Source organism: Catharus ustulatus, chromosome 15 (assembly GCF_009819885.2).
Source record: "Catharus ustulatus isolate bCatUst1 chromosome 15, bCatUst1.pri.v2, whole genome shotgun sequence".
NCBI classification, from domain to species: Eukaryota; Metazoa; Chordata; class Aves; order Passeriformes; family Turdidae; genus Catharus; species Catharus ustulatus.
Window position 1 is genome coordinate 10741613 of NC_046235.1, and position 22914 is coordinate 10764526.

The 22914-nt window shown below is 37.2% G+C and overlaps 1 protein-coding gene across 2 annotated transcripts in view; it reads left to right on the forward strand.

Moving 5' to 3' along the window:
• SPOCK1 (SPARC (osteonectin), cwcv and kazal like domains proteoglycan 1) overlaps window positions 1-22914 on the forward strand; it is a 281460-nt gene that overhangs the window by 76850 nt on the left and 181696 nt on the right. Inside the window, exons 3-4 of one of the 2 annotated variants that reach the window (XM_033072969.2) lie at window positions 5861-5869; window positions 9403-9448. In XM_033072969.2, coding sequence (XP_032928860.1) covers window positions 5861-5869; window positions 9403-9448 — 55 coding nt within the window. The remainder of the gene's footprint in view (window positions 1-5860; window positions 5870-9402; window positions 9449-22914) is intronic. The other variant, XM_033072970.1, reaches the window with a different exon arrangement.

Genomic DNA, 22914 nt, shown 5'->3' on the forward strand with positions numbered 1-22914 from the left:
ATGACTGCTTCTTCCTGATGCAGTTCTAAGAAATTTCAAATACTGGCTAAAAACTGACTAAAGGGCTACAAAGTTGTCCTTTTCAACAGCAGCACGTTTGATTTCACCTTTTGCAAAGGTTTCTTCAACAATACTTGGAACTAGATTTTCCTTGAAACTACAAATGAAGTACAAAAAAATGCCTCTGTGCTCCCAGGGATAGTGCATTGCTCATAATCCAGTATTATTCATCCAGTCTCTTTCCAGTCATTAGTTATGCATTTAAATAAGTATTTGAAAGACTTGGGACATTGTAACTAATTTAATTGTCTCTACAGAAATGTGTCCCTAAATATCAAAGTTAGATAAGTTGATTGCATTCAACTGCTGTTTATTGCCTTGTATGTTTTGACCACTGGGATTTATATATCTAAGTGGAACATCAGTATTTTATGCATAAATTTTATTTTCTAACTTTGATATTAGGAGAATTATCACTTTATTTCATAATGACATTATTCTTATTATGGTAAATTTTTTTAAAAAAAATCACATGGCTCAGAACAAATTTCTGAAAACTTGTAAAATAAACGAAGAACTAGCAATGTACTTAATCATTATGCAAATTGTTATTTGCTGTAAAGCAATTCCCATGTATGAAAGCAGTGGTAGCATTAGGCTTTTTTATGTGGGTGTTGTTATCCAGATACAACCCCATAAATAATTAGTTAAAAAGAACTAGTGATTGTATCAAAAACAGCTAGTGCAGGTGTACTGTCAAGTCTAAACAACAAGGGTACTGAAAGTGAAATCACATTGCCAATGGCTTTATAACCTTCAGGTTAATGTGTTTGGCTTTCAAGATGCCTAAAAACAATTCCTTTCTAAGCACGTAATTTGAATTTTTTACTGAAAATTAAGATGTGGAAAGAGTTTAGCAGCTCTCCTTTCAAGGTTTTCAATATTACCCCTGTTGAGAATATGATTTATTAGCAATACTATTCTATCTATAGAGAACCTGCAAGGACCATTCCCCAATAATATTTGCAATTATAAACTGAGATGAAGGCATGGTGGTTTTGATAAGTGGAAAACAAGCCATGTGAGAAAGCATCATTAGGCCAGGTTGCGACCTGTGAATCTTCATTTCACATGCTGGGCACTTCTGTTATATTTGTACATTAGTTGGGACCTTGTAAGGCTCACCAGAGCCAGTGAGTTAACCTGACTATCCAGCTGGGAATTCATGCCTAGTTCAGAGATCAGAAGGGATGCTGCTTTGAGGAATTGCATCTGGAAGGAGAGGGAATATATTTTTGTTATCTCTGGCTCTGTTTCTTCCTTGCTGTCTGACTGGGTGCTGCTCAGCTGGGGAAGGTGGGAGTGGACAGTTCCTGTTCCAGTGTTCAGTCTGGCCTTAGAGTTGTGGCCCCTATGTCAGCACAGCACATCCAGCCCAGCAGGGATCTGCGAGTCCATCCCTTGGGAGTTTTGCTTTTCTGGCCTTGTGAGAGCTGTCCAGCCTGCAGCATAACCTGCTCTGACCAGCAGGACACACTGAAGTGTGGAAAGCTTTATGAATGTGAAGTTAGAGAGAATTATTTAATTCAAGCAGGGGTGACAGGCTCTTTAACACGTTCTAATGAGAGGAAGAGTTCAGACAGAAGTGCATTGCAGTTCTGAAGTTAGTCTGCCAAAAGGGAGAGCAGAGAATAATAAAACCAGGGCACTTTTTCCCTGCCACCCCACCCCAATTTTAGATATTTCAGCACAGACCAGCACAGATAGTTGTGTGATTGTCCCAGCCACCCAAATATATCAGCTCTATCAGCCATGTGTGCTGGCACAGGGCTGTGCCACAGCAGCTCTGTCGCTGCTGGCTCACAGCTGGCCCTCATTCATCCTGCTTGGAGCACAAGCCGTGAGCATGAGCATCTGTTTGCCCTCAACATTGTAGACATACTTTTGGATAAACAAAGAGTGGTTTGGGGGTTTTTAAGAAATATTTTTGATTCTTACTATATTTGTCTTTTTACAAAAAAAACCCATAAACTAAATAAACCAAAAGCCCCCCTGCCCCAAAAAAAAACAACAACAAAAAAAAAATACAAAACAAAAACAACCCACTGCAAAACTCAAGACAGCAGCAGGAAGATTTTTATATAAAAGCCCACGTGATTGAGTTGTAGAGAATGTCAATTCATATTCTAGCTGATATGGGCTCAGGGGTAAGGAATATATTTTATTTTTTCCCAAATATTTAAATTTAATTTTTAAAATTGTTACCACCCCGGTGAATGATTATGAGTATGGGTAAGAAAAGTCTATGCTGAAAGTTTCCCCTGCCACTTTCTCCATATTGCTCATGGAAACTTCTAGAAAAATCTTTCAGCAAAACAGGAGAGTAGCAGATCTTTCCTAATATAGCAGAAAAAAACCCAACCAACCAAAAAATACCTTCTAATTTTTGAAAATAAGAAACCCAGTAGGTATTCTGGGCCATTAAGATGGCCAGATGAAGTTGGTTTTGCACACTAGTGGTAGCTGAGCGAAAGTCTGTACTGAGAATTTGAGTCTTATGAGAAATCTGAGATTGTAAGATATGGTCAAGGATCTTTTCAATACCATAAATATCTGAGGATTCATCAGGATATTTACTTATGAATTTTATACTGTTATTAATAAACCACTGTTAATGTACTTGCCATTATATAAGAATCTAATGGGAATGGTTATACTTTTATCAATTCATTACATTTTTATTAATGACAGCATTTTAGGCAGGTCCTGACATCTGCAGACTTTTTATTACATGTGACACTCCCATGGATTCTCTCAGTGTCACCACTTAATGTTGGGAGCTCTTTCAGTAAGCCAGGATATTCCTGGCCTTTCTGGGACATTTCTCCCTAGACTGAAAGCTTTCCCATACAAAATTTAAAACTAAATATCTCCAGCACCAGCATTACTAATTCACTAAGCTAAAGCATCCTGTTTGGATGCAGTTCTCTGGTTCCTGAGAGAAAGAACAGAATTGGTTAGAGACATCTTAACGAAGAGATCTCACTGGGCAGCTTTGTTCACTGAAGTACTCAGTGGGTAAAATGCATTCTCTTCCTCTTAAGCAAATAAGGACAATAAATAGATAAATAAATAAATAAATAAATAACATGTGATTTGCTGACACAAGATATTTGCTTAATACAGACAGTAGGCTTTGAGGAGATATTTATGACAGGCTGGATTGACTTTAGCAAGCAGCAGCTGGTGCTTTAACACTGCTTGGTGTTGGAATGATCTGCACTGCAAGGTAGAGAGGCAGAAAATGCAGCTGCATCTTTCTGGAGCTAATTTTAACAAAAGCAATGAGCTGGTAATTACCACTTTTTCCAGCTGGTCCTTATGAGGTAAACGATTTATTCATAGATGGAAGGTGGAAGAGGGAAATACTAAGCAGGCTGCAAAGCAAAGTTAACAAATGTCCCTCCTGGAGGTGCTTAGAAATTTAAACTTGTGTTGGCTAGGAGGGGCTGGGGGGGTCTCTGAGAGTTCTGGGGTTACTCGTTTGTGTAGCAGGTTTCTCAGGAGGGGTCTGTGATGAGGCTTTCCTGATGATTCTGTACCTGCAGGCTCCTCCAGGTCTGAGGCATCCTCCCAGGCTTTGGGGGAGCTAACTGAGCTGAGCTGGTCCATGTAAGGTACAAAATCAGGGGAATGTTTTCAGTCAGCATCTCATTTCTTCCTGAGTCATACAAATAAGTTATAAGCTCAATTAATGCAACAAATATAAATATTTATGAACCCATTTAGCTAATGTTTGGCTATATTTATAAATAAGAGCATCTTGCAAGAGCTTCTTTTTGACAAGTAAATAAAGTGTAGAGAGTGTTTGTGTGTTAAATTATCCATGCTTCATTAACTCTTCCAAAATATCAAGTCTTAGGTAATAACTAAATTCGAAGTGACAAAAGAGTAGGATTAGTGGGAATAACTTTAATACTTAAACTCCAGGAGAACAAGAAGCTGTTGTTTACTTTTTTTAGTTGGTAGGGAAAAAGAGGATAAATATGTTTGTTTTTCCCTTTTATTTATTTATTTTTTAATTCTATTGTTATTGTAGTGATAGAAGGGATAATAGGAGAGAAGTGCAGTCTCATATTGATGTCCTGGTCTTAGGGACAATTTCTGTTTGCTGATTTTTCTGAGGTGACTAACGGGAAATGTATTAGACCAAGGTCTACTTCAAAGCTTGATTTTTTTGCAAATCAGAACCCAACCTATGGTTTCTGATTAATCTAAGGGTTCTGATGAATAAGATTTTTGAGAGTTCTGACTTGTTGTTCTGACTTTTATAAACTTTTTGTGAACATGCCCTTTGCATACTTAGTTTAAGATACGATCATTGTCTTGATTGACTTTGCTGATGGCACATCAATCAAGTTGGCTGAATTTGACACCTACATATTGAATGCTAAAAGATCATTTTGGTCTTCTTAAGAAACAACAATTTATTATGCATGATGTGGCAAAATGGATTTTAGAACATGGTGCTAGTGATGCCAAGGTCACTGTTTTGATCCCCATGTGTGCTGTTTGCTTAAGAATTAAACCTGATGATCCTTGTCAGTCCCTTCCAGCTCTGTGATTCTGTGAAAATATGTTAATTGCTCAAACTAACATAATTAAAATGCAATGAATAACTGAGGCCCAAGTCTAACAATTTATATTTGCTTTTATTTTTTTTCTTTTGTTATGTTCCCAACTGATTCATAAGTTAGATATCCTGAGAGTAAAAAAATCTAGAAGGGTTCCATGATACTAAATGATGAACAGATGCAGAACTGCAAAAGCAGCTCCTATCTCATGTCTTGCAATTTAATTGGGGTGGGGGAAGTCACTGGTGAACTTCTTTCTGTGTCAGGGGCCCCTGGGCTCCCTGCCTTGCTATCCCAGGCTGTTGACCACCTCAGGCAGGCAACAGTTTTTATAAAGGGGCAGAAAAGAACCTTGCCAAAGGCCTTACCCCACACCTAGTGAGAACAGAACTCTAGATATCCTCAAGAATTGCATTGGGCCCGGTTTGACAGGAGTGGAATTTCTTCTCCTGAAATTGGAAGTGGAATATTTAACCTGGGAGGTGAGACTTGGAGTCCATAAGGAGCCAGTTGCAGAGGCCAATCCAATCCATCACTTTTCTATAGCACTGAGTTGAGCTAAGGGTCAGATCCAGCCTTGGCTTGCAGTATCAGCTCTTCTCTTTTCATGCATGATTTTATGTGTGCAGAGTCCCTTCAGTTAATTAAAAGATAGACTTAGTCATATGCAGTCACTGAACCATGGGCAAAACCTTCAAAGTGTGAATTCTGTGGAAGAGGAAAGATATTTTTAATTATTTGTTCATCAAAAATATTTCTCAGTTGCTGTCACCTGCTGTATTGAAGTGGCCCTGTGCCTGGTTTTGCATTCCCTTCTAAGTCCATCCAATAAATAGTCTTTAAAGTCAGCTAGGAATAAAATTAAATTATGTCTGTCTTATACCAAGTATGTACAGATGAGTGTGTGGAAAACACTTTCTGGTGTTTTGCCTGCCAAAAGAGAATGAAAATGCCTTTTTTTTAGTGCTCTACAAGAAAGAAACATATTACTAGAATGGCATTTAGCTAATACTGCAGCAGATTAAAAACTAGGTCATGGCAGCAGAGGTGGAAAGGGCAGAAAAGAAAGAGAGAAAATTGTTCCATTTGGAGGTGAAGGTCATCTGAAATAAGTGATTTTACATTTAAAAGACCACTAAGGAGATAATTGATGAATGTTAACCTAATTTTATATTGCTTTATTTCATTCTTATTTCTTTTCTCATTTGTAATGCTTACGTGTTCAGGAAGTTGAGGTAGGTTTTTTCAATTTTAACTTGTAAATGTCCATAGAGTAAATAAAAATATTTACAATAGATCATAATTCATTCTGTATTTTAAACTCTTATGAACATCTATTGATATTGTTATAAATTAAATGCATTGATATGTGGTAATAATTGTGTTAATGTTGATTAATTAACATGTTAATATGAAAATTGCATGTTTCATTTGTTACAGAAGGCATAAGGGTTTTTAGCACATTAGTATCAATTCTAGTAGAACACTCAGAAATGCATAGATTTCTATCTGTCAGGAAGGTCTTTTACTGAATAGGAAATATAAATCTCTTTCATCAAGTCGATAGTATTTATATCTAAATATATATATAAATATATAAATATATAAATATATAAATATATAAATATATAAATATATAAATATATAAATATATAAATATGTAAAGATAAATATATAAATATATAAATATATGTGTGCTTCTTCTCTGTTGGAAGAAGAAACAGTGAAATGGTGAAATTCCTTCAGAGGCGATCTGAGTTCCACCTTCTAACAAAAGTCATTTGGGAATATTGTTATAAATCTCAGCCCCTTCCTGAGTACTGGCACAAAGCTCTGGCTGTTTCTGAGTCAGAGCTTGAGGTGCATATTTAAATGTGACACAGATTGTCTGCTCACCATATCCACAGGGTGAGTTTCACCTCTATGGTGCCATAACCCTTCAGTCTCAGTTCGTGCTGGTATTGATGCTGAAGTGAAGCCCAGGTGCTGTGTTTTGTTGTTGTGGTTTAATCCAGGTACTCAACTCACACCCTCACCCTCCCCATTACCTGGGTGACATAGGGAGCCGAACTGGGGGGGGAAAAAAGGTAAACCCCATGAGTTGTGATAAGAACATTAGTAGTAGTAGTAGTATTGCTAAAAGAGAGATTAATAAAACATAGGAAAGGCAAGTAATGCCCAGTACAATTTTCACCACCTGCTGAGCAGTGCCCAGCTGCTCCCCCAGTACTGACCATCTCCCCCCAGCCAATTCAACCCAGTCCATATTCTGGGCTTTAAGGTGTAGAATATGCCTTTGGCCACTTTGGGTCACTTGTCCTGGCCATTCTTCCTCCCAGCTCCTCTCTGAAGAAACCTGGGGAACTGAAAAGTCTTTGATTTGGAGTAAACACTCTTTAGCCACAACTAAAACATCAGTGTGTTACCAACATTATTCTCATCCCAAATCAGCACTGTATCAGCTGCTAAGGGGAAAATTAATTCTATCCCAGCTGAAACCAGGACAGTTGTACAACTGGCATAAGTTATTTTGAACTGCTATTGACTGTATTGCTCTAATGTATGTATAGTCATTATTTACTCCTATGAATAATAATGGGGTTTATATATTGAAAATCTCAAAGGTTTTCTCTATTCCACCTTTTAGGGCTTTTTCCCCATATTTTTTCTTGTGTATTTTCTATGTTATCACACTGTGGTTTCAGGCACGTTCTAAAATAAGCATAATTTCAATTTTCAAAATGGAATACTAAACAGGTCTGCATGAAGGAGAAAAGGAGGAATAATAGATCTACAGAAGAGATGGCTGTGTTGTAGGTATTTTTGTGAGGAAGGTGCATTTTTTGTAAAATATTCCTTTGACATTGAGATTGAGATAAACCCCCTTTCCAATCCTTATTTCAAAACTGGTTTCATATGCCACCAGCATAAGAAATCCTTGTTGGGAGTTGAATTATTTAACAGTTTCTGATGCTGAAAACCCAGCAGCAAAGCAACACCTTGGAAAAAATGTAAGCAGGCAAAAAAAGAGAATATTTTGTTGCTGAAGAAAATTCTGCAATAAAAGCTGAAAAACCAACACATTCTGAAAAGTGATTAATGCTAGGTGAATTTAGCAGTACATCATCATCAGTTACAAAGCACTGTATAACCATGAGGGGGTTTTGTATTAGCAAAGCTGTGAAATTCAAAGGCAAGCCTGCTATTCTATTTCTGGTGCCAAACCCTGTACTTGTGAAGAAAAAAATATGGATACTTTTGATGTATCTGAAATAAATGATGGGTAATAGTCTTCACTGTTATTGTGGAACATTATCACTGTCCATGAAGTCGGTATGACACTGAGTTTGAACATATTGGTTAAAAAATCATACATTTCCTCCTGCTAGTCATGCAGAACAATTTGATCTAATCCTGCTCCAGAGCAGGCAGAGAAGAGCAGCAGAACAATCCAGTCCATAGTGTTCTGAAAGGAACATGAAGTGCATCTCCTGGTGTTCAGAGTCTATGGAGTCCTCACTCCTGCAACAGCCTGTTCTGAACCCATAAAGTCATGCTGACTGCCAAGTCTCCAAAATATTCCGGGTTAGGGTGACTGGATAGCCATGAGAGCGTGTGAAATTCGGTGTACTGGAGATAAATGGTAAATGAAGCCCTATGGAAGAAATAATTTAGATGTCTTATTCACACAGATGGGTTTTTAGTTACCACCCTGGCAGGAAAAAGAAATCTCGGTGTCATTCTGGACAGCTTGATGAATACATCTCTTTAGTGGCATCCCTCAGGAAATGAATATGGTATACTGAATATATTAAAAAGGAAACAAAGATTAATACGCAGAAAAATATGACCATGGTGTAGAAATTTTCTATGCTCCTCACCTCAGATAGATAATTCTGTTATCACATCCTCTCAAAGAGAACACAAGTGAGATACACAGAGTGTGCTGAAACTGATAAATCAGTTGGGCTTAACTCCCAGTTCTTCAGCACAAGGGTTGATGGCACTCTGAAGCACAGAAAACTTTGCCTTCAGATAAATATTTGCTAAGTACACAGAATACAGATTGATCCAACACATGGAAGAGTTTTCTATTCTTTCTGGAGAGAGTCTAGTTTGCAGCAATCATTATTTGGGTAGGCACTTTGACAGTCCCTGCTTTCTCCAGTGTAAAATCCAGTGAGAATTGTGCAGAACAGAACCACAACACTCACAGCACAATGATTTTTATACATCAGATTTCAGAAAAAAAATTAAAGTTTAATAGTGGGGGAAGTGACAAAAATATTCATTGCAAGTGCTCCTGGAAGTTGTACTATTGGAGTGCAAGGTTTGCTGTATTGCTCCTGTATTTCACAGTGGTGTGACTAATGTGTGTCCACATGGGTGTATCTTTGAATTTACTTTGCTGATCTTTCACCTCATCAGGATGGTGTGGATCATGTTATACTACCTGAAAAATATGTTCTTTCATGTCAAAGACTGTAGACTAACATGAAATAATACAGAGTTATTATAAAATATTTTAAAATGGACATTCTTTCAACAGCAATCCAGAAGAAAAATTCAAGGTGCTGAATCCAAGGACATTTTTATCTTTAATTTTTAATCCCCATTTACTATTTTTTAGGACACAACCTGTTGATAGTCTTATCTGATTGTTAGAATTAAAACACAAGTTGATTCATTTAGTTATGTAAAATAGTTCTGAAAATACTGATTGTATTTTTCCTGAGTTTTCTTTTTCTTTTTTTAAATTCCCATTTAGGATGATTATTTCAGGAACTGGAATCCAAACAAGCCATTTGATCAAGGTAAACTTAGTACACATTTTGTGGTTGTCTTCTGCTTTTTTGTGATATCCCCATATGCTTTATGCCTCTCTTCCTCTGTCTGTCCTGTGCATTAGTGGAGAGCTATATTCATACTTACATCTCATTCCCAATTTAGTCACAGCTTGAGGTGGTTTATGTGGAAGAGTTTGACTCATCTTGGTATTTTTCACCATGTTTTTTAATCCCTATCCATTCTGCTTTATATTCAATGATGAAATGTGTGCTCAGAGAGATTCTCTGTAACCATGAATCTTGGTTTAACATGCAATTTAAAACAGGGATCTTCACATTCATTTTCTTTCATGTTAAAGGCTTTGCTAAATTAATGTCATAAATGTACCTACTGCATTTTCCAGCACTCAAGGGGCCAATTTTTCGAAACCAGCTGTAGTGCATGAATTTCAGGGCTGATTTTAAAAGGAAAATGGTGTTGTGTATATGCTGCTGTTTGAGATGACGCTCTGTAAATTATGTTTTGCGCTTTGTCTTGGTGAGTGTTTAAATTATGGCAGTACTTCAGATATTTCCAGGCCAGCCACTGAAAGATAGGATAAAACCCCAAAACTCCATTCTAATTGTGTCCAGGATAGTACTGAATACAACAGCCATAGCGGGAAAAGAAATTCCAAACTCAAATGTTTAGGAAAAAAATGCTTATTGAAAAGCCTCTGAAGGAGCTTTTGAAAAATTTGTTTTATGTCTATTTCTATATTTCATTGCCAAGCATGCCAAGCATGTTCCTTGTATATTGTCTGTAGCTCACAGGAATATAATTTGGGTTAGAACTTAAGATTATAGATTCTCTGTCTTTAGGGAAATAGACCTTCAGTGTCACAGGAAAGGCAAAGTTGATGCTTTTGTCAAGACACATATCCACAGAGGTTTTCAAAGGCATTTGAGGGATTTAGAATTACAAATCCTATTGACTTCAAATAGAACTTATGCTCCTACCACTTTCAGAGGCCTTGTGACCCTCTGTCTTCCCAAGAGGAAAAACAAAAAGGTAAATCTTGGCAAAGTATTGCAGAGAGATTTTGAACTGACACACTTTAAAACTGTTCTGTTTATTGTGTTCCTGAGATGTCTGACTCTGGGCAAAACCAGGAATGCTTGTAGAGAATCTAAAGTCACACATGGATACCTTGAAGGGATATGTTAGATGTCTGTTAAGATTTCTGTCTCTTTGTAAAGAAAAGGATCATTTCTTTTTCAGTGTGGAATTTCTCTGACACTTTGGGTGTCTCTGGTCAGGAAACAATGCAGACTGTAGGAGGCAGTCTAAGGGTGCTCTGCCTTGCACAAAGATCTGGGCACTGCTTTTTTCTCACTTAAATCTTACAAGTGGGTTTTATTTGGCCAATAGATCATCCTTTTTGACAGAGGTCACTACTCTTGGCTGTGGCAAAATTCACCCTGACTCGAACATTAAAAATGGCCACTCAAACATTTCTAAAGGGATTTATTGCACAAAAAAAAATGTTTGAAAACTGTTGATTGGTTTAGTTACAAATACACAGAGCATGTGGGTCTTTAGTCATTGATCCCAGTGTTGTCACCCAAAAAATGAAAAGAAATCATATGTTGCTGCTTTGGGCCCTATGAGTCAGATGCTGACAAGACTAATCCTCAGTTTACATATGCATATAGGTATGTGTATGTGTGTGAATGTATACATGATATATTTGTGTGTGTATAGAGGGAGTGGCATCAAAACAGAAACTGCAGAGAGGAAGGAAGGAAAGGAAGAAAGGAAGGAGGCAGGGAGGGAGGGAAGCTTTCTCTTTCCCTGACATTGCCACCAGAGCTTTAATTTCTGTAATTTTCCACAGAGAGGAAAAAGAATAGTCAGAAGAATTTGTCCCAGCTCTTTTATGCGGCATGACAATTGTTTAATCTGTTTTTCCTTTTTCATTCTTCCTCCCCTGGTATTTTTCCCATGTTGTTCTGTATGGATTTAGGGAGTTTAAGTGCCCCTTATGCTCTTGTACGGTTTTCAAGATAGAAAAGCTTTCATTTTATATTCTTTGGGATTCTGATATCCAGAGAGCTTGTGCAGATCCTGTGGTGAGGAGCCCTAGCTTGCTTCTATGAATTCAGTAGCTGTTCTGTGTTCTTACCACACAATTGTTATTTTGGGAGATATCCCAAAGGCTTCTTTTAACCTCACAAGACCAAGATTCTTCCTAGTAACTGAAGAGAAAAAAAAAAAAAAACAAAAAAACCCACCAAAACTTCTCCAGTGGGTGAATGAAAACATATTTGGAATTTTATAGAAAATCTGAAAAAAAATTTATAAAAAATCTGAAAATCTGAAGTCTGGTATCACCATGCTAAAGCTCTTTTGTGCAAACACTGACTTTTAGGGATAGGTTTAAAAGATTTTACTATTAAAAATCCACTTCTCAATTCTAAATCTAAAATCCTGCTTGAATATTAATTGTCAAGTCTTCATGTGGAGCCAGACTGAAAGAGCTGGAAGGGCAGGGTTGGAAGTAGCTGAAGGCAGGACATACCTGCCAGAGGGATCTCACAAAGGCAGCTGGAGGATTCCATATGTTTAATAGATTTAAAAACCAACAGTAATCAGGAGTTTTGAAAATCAGCAGAGTTCTGCTTCCAGGCTTGTACTTCATTTGCATCTTTTAAAGAAGTCTACTGCATCCAATCTTTTCTAACAAAAAGCTGGCTTTGTTCAGCAGGATGAATTATTTAATTGTGCATTGAAAAACAATAGCAGCATAATTAAGCTTTCTGCTTTCTCCTTGCAGTGTGGAGAGAAATACCTGAATGTTTGTCTCAAGAAAAGAAATACCTTGTTTTTTAAAAAGTGTTCATGGCTTTCAATGAAATCACCTCTAGAGAGTGACACGAGATATCTTTGGATAACAGGGAAGTCAACTTGAATGGTACAGCTGCAACTCAGAGGGCACTTCAGTGATCAAAGGTTATTTTCAGCTGAGCTACCAGCCCAGCTTTCTATTATTTTTAATCCAGGAGAAAACAGTACAAAAGTGAGCATCCTACTGACAGAGCCAAGCTAATGAAGCCCTTGGACTGCAGAAGGCAGCAGAGTTTGTAGCCTGGAAATGATTGCTGGTCATTAATATTGAACTCGGTTCTGTCACAGTTACAGAAGCAAGAAAGCAGAAGAGCAGAAGGGGCAGGTTAGTCAGGTACTTGAAATATGAATCAAAGAGTTGGGTTTTTTCCTGACAAGGTCGTTTGAGAGTTCTTAAGGAACTTGACAGCATACTTTCCTGGTCTTCTTCATCCACTTCGGAGAAAGAAAAGGAAAAGGGGAAAACTGTAGCATAACTCAAGTGAGAGATTTTGATGTGTGTCTCATATTCAGCACCTATTCAGACTTGCCAGAAAATGAACTCATTAAGACTTTTTGGACTTTTTGTTAATTGAAAACTGTTAAATTTTAAAAAAATAAGTTTAAGTTGCTGAAAATTTCTGCTAGAAACCACTCCTAAAATTGCTGGAAGCAGTTTGGAAGGGTGTCCTATTTGCCATATGACATTATAAAAGCATCTCTACCCAGAATATAGGAGCTGTGGAAGTAATGGGGTACACTTTGTATTGCAGATGCATGAGCTCTGAATCAAAACATGTTCAAACATCGAGCTGCCATTATTTTTAACAACACAGCTGTAGAAGGATGCAAAAAGAGGGGTAAAAATTTGATTCTGTGTAATGCTGATTTTTTTCCCAAATACATGCTCAAAACCATCCACCGAGCAATGGAATTTTCTGTTCCAGGAGGTGCAAATTTCTCCCTTTCAGTTTGGATTGTCACATTGTCAGATGATTGCAGTGGATGGAGCTGGCCTGAGTCCCCTCAGCTCTGCCTTCAGCACTGAGGCACAAGGACTGGCTAGAAGCAGGGTACAATTTTGCTCATTGCTTGGTAGCAATAACAAATATTCCAAGCTTCAGGGAAAAAAAGCTTCTGATTAGAAAAAGTCTGATCTTTCCCCTTTGTCTTCCAACTTTTGTCTTTCTTTTCACTGTCCATTCCCAATCCTCTTCTCCAATAACTGAGAAATCTGAACAGGGATGTTCCTTCTCATGGCTTTCATTATCTGCCCTTGGAGACAGGGGAATACAAAAAAAGTTAAAAATTCAAACTCCTTATTCCATTGTATTGTGTGAAAATCTTTATCTGCCTGAACTGGACTTATCAATGACTGACCCTAATGTCAGACACAGTCATACAGACTTGACTATCATTATTAATTACAGACATGTACTCATTTCAAAGAGCTCCCCTTGAGCACTGATGAAAGGCTGAACTAGCAAAATACCCTCACGTTTGAAGAGGAAACACTTCTTTTGAGTGGATTGAGGCCTCCAATATAGCATAGCCTGATTTTCACAGCCCAGCAGCCCTGTGAAGTGAATTAGCCAAATTTAGAGCATTACATTTGAAGATAAATGTGTTAGTGTCAATGCTTCCTCTCCTTGTGCATCCTACCTGTGTCTTTCCAGTGTTCAAATCACAAATCCAGACTCCAGAAATGAGCTTCTGCAGCTGTGCAGAAAAAAAGTTTGCCTAAAATTCATAAGCCTTCCAAAACAAAAGGAGTGAAAATGGGAAGCCTGTGATACAGGAGGAAAAATCATAGAACCTACAATTAGTTTTGAACATGTAATTTTCTGTTAGCCCAGTTAAGATGTTCTTTCAGAAAAGCCTGAATAAATCCCTCACAAAGACATGTTTAGCACTGAACACATCTCTAACCACAAATATATGTTAGTTTTATAATAGATGTTTTCTATTACAGTGCCTCAGATGGCAGATTTCAATTGAATAACTTATTTTGCAATTTATTTTTTGACTGTGCTTGAATTAGTTTTAGAGGCTTATTCATAGTGCAAGTGTACATGAATTATGTTTGCAAATCTTCAGTAAATCAGCCAGTTTTAGAACACGTTAACTGAATCAACCAAAAACAATAGCTGAGATGCAGCACATGAAGTATACTGTCTCCCATCAAATGCATTTCAAGCACATATGGCTGCTTATCTCCAGGCAGATGCACGTAGTTCTTTTTGCATTCTAGAAGCATAATATTAAATTCCTTAGAAGCTTGTAAGGAACCAATTTTGTCATTAAATATGGCACGAGAAGTGACAGCACTGGGGTCCTTGTGCGTGATTGCATTATGGCTGATGTGCTTTGAGCAGAGACAGTGATCAATAGGCTGCTTGGCTGGAATTTTATTAGCACTTGGGGAGCACTTGTTAGTTTTGTCAATAATGGTGCTGGCTTGCTTTTAATATCTCTTACTTCATTCACTGTGAAGCAGACTTGATTTTCAGAAGGGAATTCATGCCCTCCCCATGCTCATCCAGCTTCCATTGATGTAAGGGCATTTTTGGGGAATATCACAGAATACAACCCTGCTCTGTTTGGCATCTCTCAGGGAGCAGAGGTCTCCTTCCCTGTGCTTCAGTTCAGTATACAGGAATTCATTTTTGGTAACCTACCTAGACCTTTAAAGATGAAGTGTGTGTAAAATACATGCCTGCAAATCTTCCTTCCTTATTTGCTGCAAGAGAAACTCCAGTGCATTATCCAAACTTTGGTTTCCACTCTGATTTAAGAAGGCCAAACCAATGAGTGGAAAAGTCTCCAACTTTGAAATGTTATTTGACTTAAATATTGGATGGTATGGCAGCTCCATGCCAGAGTGACCCTTGAATTACTATCCAGTCAGAAGAGTAATTTGAACAGTATTTAAACATGTTTATATGCTTGTCACTTAATAGACAATTACTGTCATTTGGGCCTAGCTGAAAAACAGGAACTCCTGTGGAGAGCAAAAGTAGAAGGCAGAGTGGCAATGGCCAGAAAAATGCATAAGGGAACTTTTTTAGAAAGAGAAAAGCATCAAAATAAAGACAAGCTGTTTCAAATATAGATTTAAATAGACTAAGAATTAGAGGAACTAAAATAGGGATAATTAGCATTTACTCAATGTAGAAAGCACAAATGAATTATCCAAAGGCATGAGCTTGGCTAATGACAGGACTATTAATGACTTCAGTGACGAGAGATTGTCTACAGAGAGTACAACTAAGTGGACCCTTAAGGTTGAACAGGCAGTAGCCCCAACCTAGAAAGCCAAATAAAAAACAAGATGTTTGGGCAAGAATTTAAAAATAACATTTTTTACAAGTGTATTAGAAGAAAGAAAAAGAAATCAAGAAAAAATGATCACTCAGTGAAAAGAGGTGCTCAGATAAAGGTGCTGCTGAGGAGGTCAAGGCTTTGACACCTGGCTTTGCTTTGGCTTTCACATAAAAGGGCTGCTAAGACATGGGGGCAGCTGTAGTTATCTTCAGCTGAATAAGTAAGATTCTGGACAAGGAGGGAAAGGACAGGATTGGCTGAAATAATTTTACTGACACTAAAAGTTATCCTTGAAAAGTTATGAAATTGTACAAGATTGGGAAGACAAGCAACATGTTGTTATTATCATTAAGGAAAGGAAGAAAATGGGAAAATGCATCCTGTGACTTAAGCCTGAAATCCTAGTATAAATTTATAAATTTATATCCTAGTATAAATATTTAAGCAAATATTTGTTAGCATCAATAAGATAAGGGGGCAAATAAAACTGGCATGGATGTCAAACTGAACTCAGTATCTTCTGTGACAATTACAGGCCTTGAGACTCTGGGATAAACTTGCAGCATCAGATATCTTGACTTAACAAGGTTTTTTACATTGATTTCCATTACTGCCTTATAAGTTAAAGAAGTGTTGTCTAAAAGAAATAGTTATGAGGTGGATACAAAATCTGTTGGAAAACTATGTTCTGTTAGTAGCTGTCAATGATTCAGTGTCAGACTGGGAGGATAAATTGAGTAGAGGTCTCTGTGATCTCTTTTGGGTCCAGTATTATTTATCATTTTTTAACATTTACCATTATTTACCATTTTAATTAAACTATAGATGTTGAAATTAGACTGTCAATTAAATGTAGCACAGAAATAAAATACTCAGTCACCTTAAGAAATTTAAGAAATGGTCTGAAAACAAATGCTAAATTTAGTCTAGGCAGATGCAAAGTTCTTAGATAAGAACAATCATCTGCACAAAACAGGATGGAAACCAATCAGTAATAAATTTGGAGCAAAGGGCTAGGGGATTATAATGGATTACAAATAGAACATGAGTCAACAATGTCATTCTGCTGCAAAAGAAGGCAAATGTTGCACTGGCATGTGCAACCATGAGTCATCCTTCAGTTCTAAGCAGTGCCAGTAAGACCTTGGCTGGAATACATTGTCCAGATTTGAGTTACCAGGCTTCTTGGGTACTATGAATCAACTGGAAAGTACCCAGAGAAATGTAACAGGGATGATCAGAGTTGCAGAAAATATCTTCTTCAGAGGAAGACTGAAGAAGAGGAGCAAACCAACAAAACAGCAATAACAAACCAAAATAACCCACAAAAACCCCAAAACAATGTACAAATCTTTTTTTGAAATACTTAAAATTAACTGCAAAGTGGAGGGCTCATTCTTTGTCCTTTGTGGATACAAATTTTACACTGCAGCAAAGAAGATTAATTTTAGCCTTCATATTGGCAGCAATATTTAAGCATTGGGAGAGATATTTTAAAGAAGATGTCGAGACTCTGTTGAAAGGTGTTCTGAAATATGTTAGGTAAATGCTTTGCAGATAATGACCCATGGGTAGCTGGTCTAGCAATGGAGGGGGAATGGAACCAGCATTCTTCCCAGAATTGCCATTCTATCCCTGTGATTCTGTGATTGTATTTTGATTAATGAGAGCCAGCTAATTCCATTGAAAGCACAGAAGAAATGCTGAAGGAAGTATTTCTTAAAATAAATTTCCAATCAAAGCAAAGAATGGAAAATAAATGAACAGTATCCTTGATAGATGTTTTGGCACCACCTGAAAAAATTACAGGTTTTTGTTTGAAGGGAGTAATGTTCATTGACTGCAAGATAGGCACTAACCATGGTTGTCATGGGTTTGCAGAGCTCTGTGAGTGTAAACAGGGACTGGCAAAAGGAGGCCCATTTTCTCTGACTGCTTCTCCCTCTCTCTCTCTCTCACTTTCTCATATATTCAGGAGGACTTCCTAGAGATGTAGTATTTGGTGTTAGTAGTTGTTTGTTGTTTTTTTTCTCCAGACAGGAATAAAGGTTGTGACCTAACCCTAAGGTTAAAGATTTGGGTGAAAATTACGTGTTATGTGTTCTTTTTCAGGTGATGTCAAAGATGTGATGTTGCATATGTATTTAGGAATTAAATCTCCCTCTGCTGTAAACTCAGTGCCTAGGTCCTCAAAACACTAAGTGAATCACAGCTATTTTACTTCCTCTTCTCATTGCTTCAAATTAAACATATTTGCATTAAATAATATTATTTCTTCTCTAAGCTGATTGTTTGCATTCTAGATTTGCAGCCTTGGTCATTTGGAAAGTTACTTTAAACTCAGAACTGCTGATGCTAAGCAGTCCACGGCAAGATGAATAAAATAAGTTTTCAAATATATTCTGATGCTGTTCTTCACTAAAAAATTCCCTAAACATAGTATGTTGAAAGTTAGTTTGACAAGTGTTGCTTAGTCATTTGATCTTATTCTGTCTTTTCTCTCTGTGTCCTGTTTGCAATATATCCATGGACTTCACCATGGACACCTGTTTGTGTTTAGCAGTTATATAGCCCATATATATATGTGTGTGTATATATATATATATATATATTTATATCTGTGTGTATATGTATATACATGTGTGTATATATATATAGCCCAACAGCTTTGAAAGGCTTTTTAAATTTACATACATTTCTTTGAAGTGTGAGGACACAAAAGTTGTATCTGAAGACTGAAATTTTACTTCTACTGCCTTCCTTGTAAGATCTGTTTGAGAGTTTCTACTGTTTTACCCAGGCAAGATCGGTAGCAGCATTGTTTCCTTATGGATGTGCATCCTTGCACTGCCTCTTCTGCTGTAGGAGGATGCAGGCAAATGAAGTGCTGACCCAAAATGTGGAAGTATTCAATTCACTTTAACCACAAGGCAAGGCAGTACAATAAAACCTGCAATATAAGAATGTTCTGCTCTTGGGATAGCTTTAATTTATATGCTGAGCAATCCAATCAGTCTCTCACTTCCCATCTTATCTGTCACAAGTAAACAGAACTCTTGATAACTGGATGTACAGTACAGCAATCCTAGGGATCATTGCACATTACAACCACCTTTAATGCAATGTAAATAAGTATTACTGTAATTATTTTAAGTGATCTGTCTGTGTTCCTGGAGTTTTTCCTTTATTTAATTGCTGGGGGTTAAAATTCATTAGAAGAAGCACACATTCTCTAAGAGCAAATGTATCTTTGCTGGGAAGGCTCCAGCATTGGGGCTTGTTTCTTTCTTCAGTGGAGCCCTTGCAATGACCTTTCATATTTAAAACCAGTGAAAGGTTGCTGACATAACCAGAAGTCTGCAAAACCAAAAGGGAAGAACCTCTGCATTTCATGGTGTTAATTACAGGCATCTAACAAAAAACGTCCGGTTCTCTCTCAGCAGACCGTAAAGCTGCCTAAGGATTCAGTGTTAGCTAAAAGAAATCCAGTGGCCATGATTTGTTAATCCTGTTCTCAACTCTAGCATATGGTTATAGTTAATTCAGTCTAACCCAATGGATTTATTTATCCTCAAAATCCAGATTATGTTTAGCTATCCTGAAGAAGATAAAAGTAAAACCATGAAAACCATCTTCAAGAAGAGTAATGAAAAGCACAAGTCTATTTGAAAAGTACCATCAGGATGTTAATATGAATGATATATCCAAGTATCAGAAACATAAATATATTGGTTGTGATAGTTTAGACATAAAGAATATTAATTAATTATTATGTTTCTCATCTTTAGATACTTAATCAGTAGAACTCTTAAATACGACATTGGTATGTGCTAGCTATAGGCTGTCCTTAGTTGTTCCCTCTCCTAATTGCCTGACATAGCTCCTGGGACTTGATATTTAGGGAAACATTATTCATTTTCCTTATGTCTCTATTTCTAAGGTGCTTTTTCATGAAGTGGCACTTCTAGTGTATTTTCCTGCACAGGGCTGTGACAATAACATTTTCCCAATGCCTATAAATAAATTAAGTATACTGTGGCTTGAAAGAGAAATTGCTATCAGCTGGTGTTCCACTACCTACAAAACATTTTATCTTCTTTCAGTTTCTATTACTTTGCTCTCCCTCGATTTTGTAGGGGAAGCTGTGTTCCCTGTTTAGTGTCATGTGGTGCATTTGTGAGCAGCGTGCTTGATGCATGGAACTATCGCAGGCGCCCGGTGTGGAGAGCTCTGCTTTGGAAATTGCATTGAAGATGAACTTTTTGGCAGATGGAGATGTTGATATGATTTGGATATAGGCCTGTTTGTATCAGTCAGTCAGGTACTTCATTTTTTAAGATGGAAAAGAAAATTAAGATTGGAGATGAAAGAGGAGAGAGAGGCTACCTGTCTAGAGGAAGCAGAGAGCCCAGAAGGAGGAATGCACTCCAGGGCTGTATACATGACTTTTATAAGAATGCAACAACTTATCTTCTTCATAGGCTGCAATTTTAAAGAAAGGACATAGTTGTTTAACTCTCCTCATCTGCACATTTACTCAAAAGCTGGAGTAGTTGTTCAATTTGTGGTTTAGATTAGGAAACCACTTTGAGGTCTAGCTAAGCCTGATTACCCTTCAGTGGGCTAAAGTTAGATGGGACCAGGTGCAAAAAGATGCACGTGGGGCCTCTTCTAGGCACTGATCTCAACTGAGACACAGCACATGTTAGTTATCCACAAGATATTTGGAAATTGCTTTATCCACATTTTCTGAAATGATAAAGAGCATCTAATTCTGCCAGGTTTTCAAATGAAGACAAGAACTTGGAGGAAATATGTGAGATTAAATAACCATGACAGGTGTCCCTTAACCAGAAGGTTTCTCCTGGAACAAACTCCTCATCTTTTGTGTCATCTCTGTGTAGGCCAGAGTATTTGAAAATTACCCAGTTTCAGTGGGAAAAAAAGGATGTGTTGGAATAAAGGCTTCAGGAACCGGAAACTTGTGGTAGTGTCCCTTTTACTGTTTTCTTTTGAGTTGGGAAGGAATGAAGAAGAAAGAGAAAGCTGAGAGAAGCAGAAATAAAGTATGCAATAGATGATGTTGAATGCTTTGAAAAAGGATCAGGTAGATTAATAATGGATTTTTTGTGTGGCAGTCCCTTGGCATAGCTGATTTTTGCCTGCCCGTTAGTATGCTGTCTTTTTCGTCAACGTAGTAGAGAGAAAAGAGTTTTTTGCTTGCTTTTCTGAAATAACAGAAATTCTGTAATCTCTACAGGTTTTAAATTATTTTTATTTTTTAAAATTAAAATATTGAATCCATACCCTTGAGACCTTAGGATAATGAAGTTTTTATCTCACTTCTAGTTAGTATTCAGTAAAAGGGAGGATGGGGTTTCAGGAGTTTGCTGGAGCAAGGCAGTACAAGATGGAAATAGAGCTTTTTATGTGGTGGAGAAGGCAAGGAGTGAAAAATTAAAGGTATATCTGGAGCAAAGGTGTTTTTTGTGAACAATTTTATTAGTTTTAGGGATGTCTACATTAAATTCTATTTCACTATCTCGCTCCACGTATTTGTTGAGTACATTGGCACAACAAGAAGTTTCAAAAGGAAACTATTAAAGATTAAAGTCTGAAATATTTACAAGCTTATTTTAAGGCCCTAAATAATTATGAGAGGCCATTCTTATATGTTGGCAATTTCCTCAATGATAAGAACACTTAGTTTGAGAAATTAATTTTTGGTATGCTGACTAAATAAAAAAGTTCATTAAAATCTTTGTAGAGTCTGTAGTAGGGAACTAATTACAATGTTTTTTCTTGTATTTCAATTACGGTAGATGTAAATTAACAAGTATTTTAATGAAACTTGGTAACATTTATTTTCCACCAAATGGTGTGAATTTAAGTGACATCTCTGACACATAAAGAGCCTAGGGTTGGATATGTGTGGTAAATGGATTTTATTTTAATTATAATATAATTTTCCTGTCTTAGCAATTAAAGTTCCATATTAACGCTAAATCTCTAAATTCATTAATTCCTTTGCATTCTTTTTTTCTTTGGGAGAGGATGTACTAAAAATTATTTTAAGCTTATAAAACTGGACGGCATGTATGGCAAATAGATTTAAACTGGATTACCAAGGGGCAGAACACAAAGGCAGAATTACATCAGTGTCAAATTCTGCCCTCAGTTACATGCAGGCTCCTTGGTGAAGTTACAGTGATTTAAATTTGGCTGAGACTTGCATAACTTGAATGGAAAATGCATGCTCATTGGGTATTTCTCTTTTTCAGTCATTCTGATATAAACCTGGCTACTGGGCATTTATATCATGTGCATTTTTCTATCCATGTAAACGTCATTACATTATGGCAATAGCTGAGCAAATTTGGCCCAAATTAGCTGCTTCTTAAACTTATTGGTTAGCTTGTGGATTTAGGTAATTTCTCCTCTGTCAGAAAAAAGTACTAAGGTGCAAAAGCAGTGTTGATAATGTTGGTAGAATTGTCTAACACTTTGGGGGGATTAGAAAGCCACCTTCTCATCTCCTGCCTTCCCTTTACAGGATAGCCAGAGCAGTGCTCAGACCCCTGCATCAGTTCTGCCAAGGGTTTTTGTGAGGGGTGACCAGCACCCTGTGGGCTCCTTGCCTCTCTCGTGTGTGGGTGGGTTAATTGTAGTGTCTGAGGTATCTGACTTCATTCTTCAAATGCTTATAAGGTCATGGATTTGAAAGAATTCTCAAAGTGAATAAAGCAGATGAAGCAGAAACATTGTGTATGCATCCCCCATTTTGTGATTTTGCCACTCAGTGCTGTTTTCTAGGGGACAATTTCATAGCAGAGACTGAAAAATTGTCAGTAGTCCAAACATGAAAAAATGAGCATGTGACCATATCTGGCTTCCACAGTTCCCTAGAAAATATGTCATAAACAAGGAAACTGCAGATCCAGAGGGGAGTGATGAGCTCAGCATGGTCCTGAAGTCTGACAGTTCTGTTCTTCTAAACGCTGTCTGATGCTGTTATGTGCTGAGTCCTTCTACTGAAGCAATTTCACACCTCATCTGCTAGAGATGAAAATGGCAGGGAACAAACTATAAATCCAGCTAAAACTTAGTTAGTAGATATATCATCCTATCAGAATCTTTTCATAGAAATTATTAGTTCATCACTTCCTCAATCCACTAAACTTGCAAAGCTTTGGAAATTACATCATGTGTCATTATCAAGAAACTCTCAAGGAATTAAGTAATCCACCTCTTCCCCCAAGGCAGCATCAACCCTGTCTGCATCAGTTCTCAGTTGCCTCACTGT